General features: G+C 55.6%; 1 protein-coding gene across 3 annotated transcripts; it reads right to left on the bottom strand.

The window, feature by feature from the left end:
- Positions 1–2,352: 2,352 nt before the first annotated feature.
- On the bottom strand, positions 2,353–12,919 carry GRM2 (glutamate metabotropic receptor 2). Of its 3 annotated transcripts, XR_005530428.1 has the most exons (6): positions 10,956–12,919; positions 7,684–8,521; positions 5,137–6,212; positions 3,852–3,906; positions 3,152–3,332; positions 2,833–2,922 (listed from the first exon to the last, which is right to left on the bottom strand). XR_005530428.1 is itself a non-coding variant. In XM_039243716.1 (5 exons), exons 1-5 carry the CDS (start codon positions 11,403–11,405, stop codon positions 2,872–2,874), a joined length of 2,646 nt encoding a protein of 881 aa, XP_039099647.1. In that variant the 5' UTR covers positions 11,406–12,919; the 3' UTR covers positions 2,353–2,871. The 3 variants fall into 3 exon arrangements, 2 of the variants coding, with proteins under 2 accessions (XP_039099647.1, XP_039099648.1); XM_039243716.1 differs by lacking the exon at positions 3,852–3,906 and having other exon boundaries at positions 2,353–2,922; positions 3,152–3,382; XM_039243717.1 differs by lacking the exon at positions 3,852–3,906 and having other exon boundaries at positions 2,353–2,922.
- Between the last annotated feature and the right edge of the window lie 1,513 nt (positions 12,920–14,432).

Genomic DNA, 14,432 nt, shown 5'->3' with positions numbered 1-14,432 from the left:
CCAGCTCAGAGTCATCCCCTCAGCTCCATTTTTTGTCCCCAACACCTTTACTCAATACATCACCAACTTCATGGATTTCAATATTCTATCTCAAGGGTCTCCTCTGGAAAGGGCTCACTCTCCCTTACCCCATGCCAGGACTGGGCGAACTGTGAACAGAGTGGCCTCAACCAAGCCACAGGGACTCCTGGTTGAGAGAGAGTCAGACCCACCCAGACAGGCTGCTGTAGACCAGTGCAGGGGACAGAGAAAAGGTGGCAGAGGGGCAGGGTGGAGCTGTGGGCAAAGCCACGGGAGAGACAACAGTGCCCCACAGTAAACTCAGCTGCCCAAGCAAAGTAGACTGCTGGTTACACTGAAGGACAGTCAGTTCCCTGTGGTTGGAGAGAACCCCAAATGTCTGGCCTCTCAGCTGTCAGGCCCAAGAAAGGGCTTTCCTTGGAGGACTCCAAGTCTCACATAAGCAGGGCCAGTCTAGCAGGGATCCATGGGTCCCCACCTTCTTCCCTGGCAGAGGTGTCAGGGCTTTGTGGGACATGGATGTGGTACTAAGCAGGGACAGCAGAGACATAAGCCCAGGCTGGTCAGGACCAGGGGGAGGGCGGGGGCAGGGGCAGCTGGAAGGGCCTGGTCTGAGTAACATGGGAGAGTTGAGTGAAATCCAGCAGATTCTCTGCCCACAACATTGTGGGCATGGGGAGGGCAAGGCGGAGGTGGTGGTGGAAGGAAAAGGGTGAGATGGGCAGATGTGAGGACTGGCCCTTGGGAACTCTTCATCTACCTTCTGCCCCAGGTGATCGGTAACAGGGATAGAAGGTGACTCTTCATTGAATATTCCTTGTACATCTTTAGCTTTGAACCATGTTAATTACTGCTTTTAAAAAACTATTATTATTATTACATCTTAAGGTAAATAGCTGAAGCCATGGAAAAAAGGGTTGTTTCTCCCTTCCCCCCTGCACCCCCAGTTCAAAACATCAGAGCCTATCTTGGCTTGTCCAGAAGCTGTGAAGGTGGGCAAGTGTTTCCTGGGTCCAGTTTGGCAGGAAGACTCAGAAAAGGCCATACTGGAAGCAGAGACCAGCACCACAGGTCCCAAGGGACACAGTGCCCCGGTGCTCAGCCACTAGGGGCTGCACCCAGGCCTGGGTCATTTAAGACCAGGGATCCTGAAAAGAGACACCCAGTAGGCTTGCCAAAATTAGCAAATGAAAATACAGGATGCCCAGTTAAATATGAATGTCAGATAAACAACAAGATGTTTAGTATAAGTATGTCTCAAATATAGCACGGGACATACTTATACTAAAAATGAATTCATTGTTTATATGCCATTCAAAGGTAACTAGGCATTTGTACGTTATGTGGCATTCCTACACTTCAAATATTGGCTAGAGAGGAAGAGCCACTCATGCAACTTTTTTTTTCTCGGTTTTCTGTTTACACTTTTAAAATTGTTAACCCAAATTTCCACAGCCTTGCTAGCCTGTAACTGCAAATGAATTAACTTAAAAACAACCAATGTCCCTGGTCCCTCTGAGACTGCAGTGCCCCAGAAGTTGCCAGGTTCTGCTCCAGTTTGGGTTCTGTGCCCACTGCCCCCTTGCCACAGGAGGGCAGCGGTTGCCTGGCTGAGCGTTGTGCCTGAAACCGTGCCTCTGCGCCATCTGCTGGTGAGCCCTAGACCGCAAGTGCGGGAGTGGGAGGGCGTTCTAGGGCTCTGGGCTCCACAACCCAGACGTTTGGGGGAGAGCTCCTCCAAGACTGGAGAAGGCCTTTTCTCCCACCTCTCACAGAGTCCAACAGCAGGTGGCCTCTCCAACTGCCTAGGCTCTGTCCTTCCTGCTTCATCTCCTCCTCCCTCCACGTGAGCTCTTTCTGGCTCTGTACACGCTACATGAACAGGCAATGTTCAGCTGTCTCCTCTTGGTTCCCTCCATACCAAGGCTCAGCCTGGCTCTGTGTTAACCAGTGGCTCCGCTGAGTGCCAGGCAGGCCAGCTGTGGAAAAGCCCACAGTTACCAGTCAGAGTCCCCCGCCCCTCCTGCCCCGCCGCCCACACCACCCAGGTCCTCCCTTGTACTGTCAGAGGAGCCTGTGTCCATTGAAGCCCCCTGCTCTCACCCCAGTAGTTCCTGGACTGCTCTGCAGTGGCTCCTTTTCAGAGAGGATGGCTTTTTCATCTTCTGTCTCCCCAGCAAGCAGGACTGGGTCTGTCTTGCTGGCTGCCAGATCCTAGCATCTGGCACAGAGCAGGCACAGAGTCAATAAATAGTATCGAAAGGAAGGTTGGGAAGCTGTGGAGGGCATGAAGGGGTCTCCCTGGGTCAAAGTCAACAAGTTTTGTTTTTTTTTTTTTAAATAAAGACACTTTATTTACAGGTAATACAAAATAAACCACAGGACCGACTACTATGCAGGGGGAGGGATGACCCCCACAGTAACCCCCCTCCCCATCCCAGAATAACTTATGTAAAAAATTAAAAAGGCCCTAGAAGGAGGGAGGGGTGGGGCTGGAAGCACCTTTGCTGATTGGGGATTGGGGCAGTGGTCCTCGGCCACCCTGTTCCAGGGCAAAGTAGACCCTGGCTTGTTCCCTTCTGATTCCCGGGCCTAGCAAAGAGGGGACACGCTGCAAGGACAGCTGGTGGCTGCTGCAGAGGCTCCCGGGCCAAGGACCTTGACTCCTGACTCGGAAGGGTTGGAATAAGTGGGTAGGTAAGTGGCTGCGGGGGTGGGCATGGGGTTGGCGTTATTGCAGTGCTCCAGCTGACTTCCTCCTGGCCCTGGATGCGGGGGTGCACCGGATTCCAGGGAGCAGCTGTGTGGGGGCAGGAATGTGGGGTCCTTAAAGCGACGATGTTGTTGAATCTACCACCTCACGGCCGTTGCAAACGGTGGGGACAAACTGGGAGCCAGATCCTAGGAAAGGAAGGCAGAGGTTGGGGCCAACCCTGAGATCCTTCACAGAGGCAGGCAGCAGGGCAAGCAGGAGTGTAGGGGGAAGCTTCCTGCTTTCACCCCTCCCTCTCCTGTCCAGCCTCATCTAAGGAGCTCTCCACCTCCAGCCAAGGAATCCCAGCAATCCATGGAGTGGTCCCCATGTTGAGGAGCTGAGGCAGAGAGCGGGCTGCTTAGGGTGAATGCTGACCTTGGCCAAGGCTGGAGCTGGCCCTGGTGGTGGCGCTGCTGAAGCGGCTGGTGGGTGCACGGTGGCTAACCACGTTCTTCTGTGGCTGGAAAAGGATGATGTGCAGCTTGGGCGCAAAGAGACAGCCGAGCACCACAGAGCCGCTGAGGCTGACCGACACGCACATGGTGGTGGTCTGCACCTGGGATGGGTGAAGTCAAGGATGAGTCTGGTCCCAGGACCCCTGCCAGTCTGCGGGGGTAGGGAGTAGGGAAGATGGTAAGCATCCAACACTGAGCCTTGGTCCGTTTGCCAAGCCCCAAAGGGTTTCTAGGAAGGGGGCCACTGTCCCAGCATCAGCCCATGGACCACTTTCCCAGGGAGATCAAAGTTCCAGCTGAGGGGATGAACATGCAGGGTTGCAGGAATGTATGTGTGCATCAGAGTGTGTGTGCCAGTGTGTGTATAAGTGTGTATCTGCATGCATATGCATGCAGGTATGTGTGTGTGTGTGCACATGTGCATGTGTGGGTATTGTATGTGTCCAAGTTAGTCCTTAACCACCTATGATTGGCATGCAAATGCAAATCATATGCAAATGCAGGCTGAGTCAGAGCAGATTCCCTCCCCAGCACTGGCCTCCACCAACCAGGCAGGTGGCCCAGCAGGTGCAACAGCAGCCAAACCCAGCCGCCCTGGCCCGCAGCACTGCCCACCATACCTCTGTCCTGGGGGAAAGGGCCTTTGCAGGGGCTCTTGTCTCGATTTTCCTGCTCCTTTAATTGTTAAGATTGTCAGTTCAGACCCTGCTCTACACTCCCAAGCTGAGTGACCTTAGGCAAGGGACTGAACCTCCCTGAGTCTCCATTTCTTCGTCTGTAAAATGGGGAGAGCCACGGAGTTTACTCCAGAGTTGTGAGGATTCACCAAGATGATCCTCTTACTGTTTAGAGCTCAGCTCATCTGTCACTTCCGCAGAGAAGCCTTCCCTGACCACCCCATCTGAAGTAGCCATGGCCCTCTAAAAGCTGAGGAGACCTACTGAGACACTCAGTGCCAGTTGGACCTTTGCTTGGAAGCCACCAACTGGGGTACAGTTTCCATCTGCTTTAAACCCCCTCAATCCTATCCCCCAGATCTACTGCTTTGTGCTTCACTTTCTCTGCCTTTCCTGCTTTGATCTCCCAACCCCAGAGCTGCACAGTCCCAGGGGCACTGTGCCACACTGCAAGGCTTCAAGGGGCATCAGAGAATGGTACCCTCTGGGACCATGTGGCCTGATAGCCCTGCCATTACCATTCCTGCTTTCCACCCACACCTCCCTCTCTTCCACCATTTGTGCCTCCCCTCCTCAACAGGGGAGGTCAATGCACACCTTCTGCTCCAATCAGCCTCTGTATTGACTTCCCTCCCCTACCGTCTCCATCCAACCTATTCAAACCCACCTGTCTTGCAGAGCCCAGTTCAGGACTCCTCTTCCAAGAAGCCCTCTCCCTCTGTCTCTCTCTTTACACACACCACACCACACCAATATACACCTCCCTCTTCTGTGCTCTCACTAGGACCTTTTGTCAACCTAAACAAATCAGCAATATTTCCTGACTTGGTTCTTTAGTTGATCCCCTGGTCACCCACCCACTAGCCCAGGAGCTACCCAAGAGCAGAGACCAAGTGTCCCCTTCTACACCCAACCCCTCTGTGGAGCAGGGTAGAGCCTCTGCCCAATTGGACATATTTCAGCCCATTCTCCTCCTCTAGCTTAGGGGGTGATATCTGAGTCCTGAAATCTCAGCTCTAACTCCTCCACTTCCTTGGCCATTGTCTTACGCCCCACTCAACCTTCCCACCTTCCCCTGGGACCCAGTCCCAACTGGGCCACTGCAAGCTGGGTGAGCTTTCAGCCTATTGGAGCCTCAGAGTTATCAGAAGTATAAATGAGATACAGGGAAACAGAAGGTCCAGTACCCACCCCCATCCCCGCTGCTACTCTGTGGCAGGTCACTCACCCGGTAGTCACTGGAGGTGACATAGAAGATGGGCAGGAAGGCCAGCCAGATGATGCAGGTGGTGTACATGGTGAAGCCTATGAATTTGGCCTCATTGAAGTTCTCAGGGCACTTGCGAGTCTTGAAGGCATAGAGCGTGCAGAGGGCGATGAGGAGCACGTTGTAGGCCAGTGAGCCCAGCATGCTTGCATCTCGATGGTTGCAGCGCAATGTCACCACCTCCCGCCGCTCTGGGGCTGTCTCCTTGCCGGTGCCTGGTGCCTCCACCACCAGCCAGGCAGCCACAATGAGCAGCTGGCCTGAGATAAGCGCCAGGCAGATGGCCACCTGTGAGGCTGGACTGATGAAGCGTGGCCGCTGGGCTCCCTCCCGGGCCCCACCGAAGATGCGCGCAATGCGGTTGGTCTTGGTGAGCAGAGCCGAGTAGCAGACAGAGAAGGCAGTGCCCAAACCAAGGCGCCGTAGGGTGCACACCACTGTGGACGGTTTGGCAATGAAGATAAAGGTCATGCAGTAGCAAAGGAAGACACCACCCAGCAGGATGTAGCAGAGCTCTCGGCCTGAGGCCTTAACCACTGGGGTGGCATTGTGCCGCACAAAGACACCCAGCACAAAGAGGGTGGCCAGGGCGCCTAGGCAGGCGATGGTGACTGGCCCCACTGCCCAAGCATCACCCCAGCGGATGTACTCCTGGGGCAGTTCGAAGCATCCTGTCAGGCTGGCATTGGGCCAGTAGCCCAGGCCGCAGTCAGCACAAGTGAACTCGTCCAGCCGGTACTCATAAGGCTGACAGGGGATGCAGAGCCAGCAGCAGACCTCTCCTGGCTGCACACTCTTCACCTCATTCTGGAGACAGGGCTCACTGCAGCGAGATGTGGGCAGGGGGCCGGCTGAGGGCGAGGCCCATGGGATGAGGCTGGTGTCCAGCGTCAGGCCTTCTGCCCAGTAGCCCACCTTCTGGTAGCGATAGCGCCCACTGCCTGCACGCAGGTAGGTGAAGATGTTGTAGCGACCGATACCATCACCAAAGCGGTCAAAGCGGACCTCATTGTGCGTGTCAGCTGGGCGGAAGGGGGCTGGGGTTGGGGAGGGAAGAGAAGGTTGGATTGGTGGGTAGTCTTGATGTGACCTCATCCCTCACCCTAACATGGAACCCAAACCCCAGACTTGAGGTCATCCCTTGTCCTTCTGAGCCTCATCCCAACACTAAAGCTGGACTTACCCCAGCCATTGTTCTAAATGAGAGGCTACAACAAATCTCAACTCTAAACCCCAAATAAAACCCCAACCTCAAAGCCCAGGAATCTCCACAAACCTAATGTCCACACCAACCCCCAACCATGACTCCCCAAAACCTAGCTTTACATCTAGTCTCCAGTACCTTCCAACCCAGACCCCAGACCCTAGACCCCAACCTTATCACAACACACACTGCAGCCCTCTCCCCAGACGTAACACAGACACACTCACACCTAAACTCAGCCTCAGGCCCAGTCCTAGTCCCACTTAATCTTCTTGACGACAAGTCAGTTCTCTCCCTTCCAGTCCTAATACTCACATCAGTGCTAACTGAACCCCAACTTCAGATGTGCTCATCATGCAGCTCTCAATCTCCCCATCTCCCCTCACCCGGAACCTCACATTTCCCAGCCACGCTCAGGAGGAAGCAAGACCCCTGTCATCCCAGGTCCCAGTGAGAAGTTGGAGTTCATACTAGCAGATGATGTATATGAGGCTCCATGATGAATGTTGCAGCCTGGAGTCCCCTGCAGGTTCCCCACAACCCCTGCTCCTTCCAGCCAGCCTCAAAGTCCTCAGAATCGAACTCAAGTCCTCCAGTAAATCCCACCTAGCCCAGTGGGCTGAACTGAGCCTTGCTCTGATGACAACCTCTTGCACCCAAATCCAGTCCTAACCCCTCCCCTGATTCTCCCACAACTCTGAATGTCAATCTCATTGGAGTTATTATTCATCTTAACCCTGGGCCAGTAGGCTTTGGGGGCCCTGGCACACTGCTCCTACAGTGGTGCTTCCTGAAGCACAGTGATGATTCTGAGGCATTCATTTTTCGTAAAGCTGGAACGTTTAATAAAATAAATTTTGGTAGGAAGAGACTATGGCCACCTTGAATGGAAAAGCAAGATGAGGAATAGAATTCTCCCAGAAAATAGAGTGTCACCTGATGCTAACTCTCAACCTACCCTTATTCTGACTTTCACTGATGTCTTGCTGCCTGAGAATGGGCTTGAGGGCCCCCAGTGCCTACTCTTTGCATGATAAAGAGGCAGGAGAGAGCGAGGGAGCAAGGTTCAAGCAGGAACTAGAGACCCTCAGTGCAGGACCAGGCCAGACAGTAAAACCTCAGCCCTGGCTCTAGTTGGAGTTCCCTCTGTCTAGCCATCCTTGACCTGGCCCACCTTCCACCCAGGGTGACTCTCTCACTTGCTGTAGGCTACGTTCTCCTAGCCAGGTAATGGAACCTGAAGACCTGTTCCCTCTTGCCCGCTGAAGTCATGCATCCTGCTGGACACTGGCCAGCCCCATTACCATCAAACTTGACATTGAGCACGAAGTCCTTGTAGAGGCGGCGCCCGTTGACAGGCCGCATTGCATCACAGAGGTGCGTGGTGTTGGGGCAGAGGACTCGGTGCATGTTGTGGAGTGCATGGGCCATGGCATACACTGCATTGACCACAAACATGATCTTGGACTCTTGCTCAAAAGGCACAGCCCGCAGTGAGTGGGCTGCGCAATCTCGCTGCCGGAAGCTACAGCCAAACCTCTGCTCCCAGAATTCACGGAACCAGGGGTTCCGGCTGTTGTTCCAAGGATCCAGGCTCTGGAAGTAGGAAGCAAAGTCGCTGATGGGATAGGAGGCCAGCTCAATAGTGATGGCACCCTCAGCGGCCCCCTCACTGCCTGCCACCACGCTCTCCAGGGCCCCCCAGCCGTCACTGGCCACCCAGGTGAAGCTGGCATTGAGGCGCCGGGTGGCCGCGAGAAGCTCGCGTGCATCCTCGGAGCGGGTGAACAGGACAGCCACGCGGGCGCTGGGCTTCTGCAGCAGGGCTCGCACCACACCCTCAAAAGCTGTGCGGCTCATGGCACGGCCCACCTTCTCTGAGGTGGCCACGCAGATGTTGCGGGCACGGGCCTCCAGCTCAAAGGCTTCAATGCCTGTCTCACCATAGTCACCCTCAGATGCCACAGTGGACACATAGGTCCAGTTGAAGAAGCGGAGAATCTCGGCCATGGCCTTGGCTTGGAAGAAGTCGGGGGGCACGGTGCGGGCAAAGTAGTCATAGCGGGACTTGTCACTCAGTTTGGCACTAGTGGAGGCATAGCTGATCTGTGGGATCTGAAATAGCCGCAGGAGGTTGGCCACCTGGGGGACCGGTAGAGAGGGCCAAGATCAGAGATCAGGTCAAACTCGAAAGACAGATGTATTTCTCACAGCTATTCAACCTTGGGATCAAGCATCTGTGTAGTCAGCCCTGAGGTTTGCTTCTCCCCAAAGATCCATACCCTGTTATGATGGGTCTTCCCTCTGGGGATAGGGAGTGTCCCACACCTTCCCAAGGGCTGGGAGAGAGAAACCTAGGGCTGAAGCACCTGGCTCCAGAGCCACACCAGAACCCCTCTACTGTCCCCCTTCAGATGCAGAGCAATAGCAAAAGTAGGGAGGCAAGGGAAGGCCCAAATCCTGGGCTGGGGAGAGGCTGGCACTTGGCTGCACAGGGCAGGGGATGGGGCACTAGCTGGGATGCTCAGGGCTCTTCGGCTCTCTACCTATTTGGGGCAGGTAACCATTCCCGAGTCCATCCTGATGGAATGTTGGAGAAAGAAGGGAAAGGCTTCCTCAGGAAAGGAGACCCAGATCTTGTTGGTTGCCATCGGATGGCTGAGCTTGAAATAAACAAGGCTTCCTGCTTACCACTGACTGCCTGACAGCCTGTCTCCCACCCTTGGGTCCCTAGGACTTGCCCCTAGAGCGGAGGACAGACAGGGAAGGGCCTGGTGGAATGGGTAGGTGACAGCACGACAAGGCCCAGGTTCCACATGTGGGAGCTAGGTCCTGCCTTCACCCCTGGGACACAGGCTCTGACTCTGACAGTCTCAATACCCCCTCCTCTCATACTTTCTGCCTCTGTCCCTGGGCAAGTTAGCAAACCTCCCTGAGCCTCAGTTTCTCATTCCTGCCTGACAAGGCTGCTGAGCAGGGAAAAATGAAAATGCATGTGACGCCACAGTGCCACGCATAAGGAAGATGATAGGGGTTTGGGCAGGAGAGATGGGGCCGAAATGAGGAGGAATTATCAACAGGCAGGTACAGCCTAAGGATGAAGAGCTGGGCCTTGTTTTGATTCAGGGGATAAAGCAGACCAATGATGAAGTGTGGGCCCTGGTACAAGAGGCAGGCAGCTTAGGGTGGGAGGAAAGTAACTGGACTCCTGGAGATGAATGCATGGAGCTCTGTGCTCCCTAACAAGAGAACTGTGGAGAGGGTGGGTGCTGGGAAAGCACCCTGGAGGCCCCGAAGGCATTAGCAGGTGGGAGGTGGCCGATGTAGGTGCGGGCACAGCCACACCTGTCCAAGCTGCTACTGGCCACTTCCAGCAGCTGGGACTAGCAGAACGGGTAATTCACTTCCTGCGGTAGGGGGATGAGCAGGCCTCCCCTATCCTAGGCCAGAAGCTGCCTCCATAGTTCAGACTCCTGCTTCATTTCCCCTGACTAAGCGTGCCAGGTCAGAGGGCCTGGCCCTGCCTCTGACTGCTGTGCCCTCAGCTGGCCCTGTAAAGGAAGCTGAAGCCCCAGTCAAGACCTTCTGTGCAAATCCTAACCCTGATCCCAGTTCTGGCCTCATCCTCTGGCAGCCTATTCTGGGCATCAGGCAGATAAGGATCCAGGCAAGAGGTGGGACTCAGTCAGGGAGGGGGAGGGTCCCACATGGGCTAAAGCAGCCAGGCATGCCCAGGGATATTAGCTGGGCCAGTCTGTGAGAAAGCAGGAGGGAGGGTCTGGTTCCCTTACCTTCCCACCCCTACAAATCCTGTCCCTCTAAAGACCTTAAGGGACTCTCCCCCCCCCCCCCCCCCCCCCCCCCCCCCCCCCCCCCCCCCCCCCCCCCCCCCCCCCCACCGCACACATTCTGCTTCTCTTCCTCCAGGGTCTCCATCCTATTTCTATTCTCTGGGCTGCTCCTGGCTTCTATCTTTCATCCCTTTCCAGTCCATGGAGAGATGATCTGACAGAGCTGGAGGCCCTTGGCTGTGAGCTCTAGGTGAATGTCTCTACTTTGCCAGTGCCTGCAACTCTTCAAGTCTCAGTTTCTTTATCTATAAAATGGGTTAATAGCAGCTAATATTGATTATACCTCTGATACAAGCTTTGCATGTATTACCTCATTAAATTTCCACTGCAACCCTAAGAGTGGCAAGTGTTGAGTCCTCTTCTGTAAAGAGGCAACTGAGGCACAGAAGAGAGAAATAATGCCCAGAGTCACATAGTACACAGGGAGCCAAGATTCAAACCTGGAGCTCTGATTCAAGAGGCCTGGCTATTAAGCTTCTTAGGGCTGTTTAACATCAGTTGTGAGTGTGTGTGAGTGATGCAAGTGGGATGTTTTCCTTACACAATCTCTAAAAGTCACCCCCCATTATGTGATGGGGCACTTTCTTGGTATACTGGAAAAAGTTACTTAAAGGAAGCTCCTCGCTGCTCCTTCTAGGCAGCCTAGATCCCCTACTCAAAGGGAATTCCGGGCCCCTGCCTCTGGCCTCCCTCCCCCAGTCCCTATTTGGGTAGCTCCCACGTACCTGGATAGAGACGTCGCTGTAGGAGCCGCCAATGACACCAGTGATGGCAGTGGGAGCATCACCGTGGGTGGCATAAGAGCCGTCGGGGCAGATGTGGCGAGAGCCATCGGCGCCACGGCTAAGTGAGGCACGCACGAAGTCGAGTGCCTGCTCCAGGGCATGTGTGTCCTTGGAGCAGCTGTCAAGAATGTGCGCACCCAGGCGCACACCCGGCAGCAGGCGTGGGTCACGGTTGATGCGGTCCAGTGCAAAAAGCATGGCCTCCAGGCGCTGGATGCCACGATGCTCATTGACAGGCCCGCATTCCTCTGCCGGGCCGCCTTTCTGGTGTACTGGGAACAGCCCACCCAGGACCAGGTCCCCCTCCAGGGTCAGCACCTTCTTGGCAGGGCCCTCAGCCACAGCGCCCCATAGCAGAAGCAGTGCCAGGAGCCCAAGCAGTGATCCCATTGTCCCAAAGGGGATGGATGGGTCCAGCAGACCTGGGCCTCCAGGGGATGAGGGTAGAAGCAGCAAAGGCAAAGAAAGAAGAAAACAGGGACCAGGAAAGGACAGGCAGGAAGAGAGATAAGAAGGGGCCCAGCTCCTGCAGAGAAAGAGACAGACAGACAAACAGGGAGAAGTGGAACCCGAGAGTGCCTACCCCTTCTGACTCTGCTGTCCCCAATTCCCTCACCTAGGGATTTTCTCAGGGAGCCAGGGAGAAGTGGTATCACTGACTAAGCTGAGAAGCTCCGGAGACACCCCTTGGCCTGTTTCTCAGCCTTGCCCCTATCTGGGTCTGTAGATGGCCTCTGTGCCCATTCCATACTCAGTAGAGAGGGAGGGAGGCAGAGAGTAGAGGCCTAGACATAAGTCAAGAGAACCCAGCTAACACCAATCCTGCTGTGAATCAGAGTGTCTAAGACTTTGCACAAACCTCCCAGGACCCCTTTGCAACAGAGGCCAGGTTAGAGTATAAACTGAGGGGTCCAATCTGTATCTTGAACTTTGCATTTCCAGAGATGAGCCATTGTGCCTGAGAAACCACCACAGAAGAGGAAAGGAAAAATCTCCGAAGGGTAATCTCCAACTCCTAGAGAGCCTGGAACCCAGGGTGAGCACCCAAGGGTCCTAGCCTCTAGTTCTTAAAAAGCCATCCCCAGAGCCCTGAGGAAGTAATAGAGACTCTAGGCCCTGGGAGTTTGACAGCAAGGTGAAGAGGTTGGCCCCAGGGAGGGACACTGAAGTGGCCACAGGTCTTAACAGGAAAAGTCAATGTGAGCATATGTGTGTGTCCAGGGTCAGGGTCAGTTCCTCTGGTCAAAATCTCAAAACTGTGCTCAGGGTGAGACTTTTGGACACAGCTCTGTGTAGAATGCCATTTGAGACTTTATGCCCCTGTGTTTTCTTCAGCTCAGAACCAAGCACAGAGAGTCACCATCTCTAATCTCCCTATCCTCATCATCTCCCCATCCTGTCCACCGTGGCCCTGGCCCTCAGGGACCTCTCCTTCCTCTTCCACTCTGCCCTTCATCATTTGTGCCCCAGCTACCCTCCCAGATGCCCACCCGACACAGGCTCTCACAATCACGCAGGCTTGGGAAGGCTAGGATAAGGAAACTGAGGCTGAATAAGGGGAGCCACTAGTTCAAGGACCCCATGTCCTGGCCACAGAGACTGGGGTTCTTTACTTTGCCCCTCAGGTCTCCAGGGTTAATCTCCCACTGGTGCCAGGGCAGGGAGACTGGGATCCTGTGGGTACCGGGAAAGCAGCAGCTCAACCAGGCAATCAGGAGAGAGAAGCAAGCATGAAGTCCAGCACAGATAGGGAAGGGGCCCAGAGGGGGGCTGAGGTCCAAACCGGTCAAGACCACAAGCCTCCCACAGGGGTGGCCAGGACCAAAATTCAGACAGGGAAGATACCCTGAAGGGAGACACAATCCCAGAGGTGGGCAGCAAGGGGGCCTGGGCCACAAAATCCGGGCAAGGAGTGATTGAGTCCGATAGGCTGACACAAAGATAGAGGCACAGACAGACAGACAGACCAAAGGATGGAAGGAGAGGAGGAACGAAGGAGCGTGATGCAGGGCGTGCGTTCTCTGGGGAAGAAAGGCGGGATGCCTGGGGCTGTCTTTCCGCTTCCCAGAGCTCCTGGCGAGCTCTGTCTGGACGCCCCGGCTCGGGCGCCCCAGAACTCGAGGGCCCGTGGGTCTCCGGGACATGGGGTCAGGATCTATAAGGTCAGCGGCGGCCGCGGCACCACGGGCTTACCCTACCTGGCGCGCCCGACTCCGGCGCGGAGAGAAACGGAGAGGAGCCGGGGGCGCGGGGTTCCAGCTCTCGCTCACAGGCTCGCTCTCTCGGCAGCTCTGTGCTCTCCGTCCGCCTGCTCGCCCGGCCGCTTTCAATCGCGGCCCGCCCCGCCCCTGGCCCCGGCCCGCCCCCAGCCCCTCCTCCGTTCCTCCCCACTCCGGATCTCCCGCTCCCAACCGGGCCTCCGCCTCCCTCCAGACTCCTGCACCGCTCTGTGCCCTGCGCCTCCGGCTTCTGTGGCTTCTGTTCTTCGCGGGGCTTTAGTCCCAGAGCTGTCCACCGCATGGTGCTGAATCCTCGGGCGCTCCGTGGCTATCTGCCCCCTCTACCCCGCGGTCAGACTGCATCCCACAGAGCAGCGAGCACGGGACATGGGGCCGGGAAGGTCACTGAACCCCAGGAGGTGCGCACAGTATTATGGGGTTCCATCTTTGAGAGCGGAGGGGCTAGGCTTAGGGTCCAAAGGTACCGCTGGGAGACAGGTAAGGGGGCATGTGGGAGATAGGTAGAGAGCTTAGCCTGCTAAGACGAGTCTGTCCCTGCCCTCACATCCATTCTTTGCATCCACAGACTACAGATCAGTCCACATGCCAGGCCTGGGGTATGGGCATGTGTCTTTGGCCCCATGTGAGAGCTGAGGCCTGAGTCACTAGGAGGAAGAAAAGATGGGGGGTCAGAGGAGAATGGGGCTTCCTCTTCCTGCAGATGACCTTTAAAGCTATCTACCCTACACACACACCCAACCCTGACCTCCTCCTCCACCAGCCTCCATTAATCCCCACCCTCATGTACAAATAATATTTATAGGAAAGATATATCTAACCTGGGGTGTGTGGGGAGTGCTACAGGACCAGTGACTAGGGTCAACCCTAAGGGACATGTTGGGACTGGCAGGGGATCTGGGAGGGAAGGGGGCGGGGGGGGGGGGAAGGAGGCTCCTGAAACTGGCTGCTGCGTAGGAGGGAACAGGAGCTGGAGCCCGAGCAGAGGGAGGACAGCTCTGAGAAGATGCTCTTGACTCTTCTTCCCTCCTGCAGCAGAATGGAGAAGGATGCCCCCATGGGTAGAAGGTGGTGAATAAAGCTGAAGCCCGTGATTGTGCTGAAGGGTTTGGGGAGGGGTCCCACACCCAGATTTAGCCCTGGAGACTGCATGAAGCCATGCACACACACTAGGTGCTAA

The sequence above is a fragment of the Hyaena hyaena genome, unplaced genomic scaffold, assembly GCF_003009895.1.
Source record: "Hyaena hyaena isolate Hyena2069 unplaced genomic scaffold, ASM300989v1 scaffold_231, whole genome shotgun sequence".
NCBI lineage: Eukaryota > Metazoa > Chordata > Mammalia > Carnivora > Hyaenidae > Hyaena > Hyaena hyaena.
Note: the sequence above shows the minus strand (reverse complement) of the source record. Positions and strands in the feature narration are given on the sequence as shown.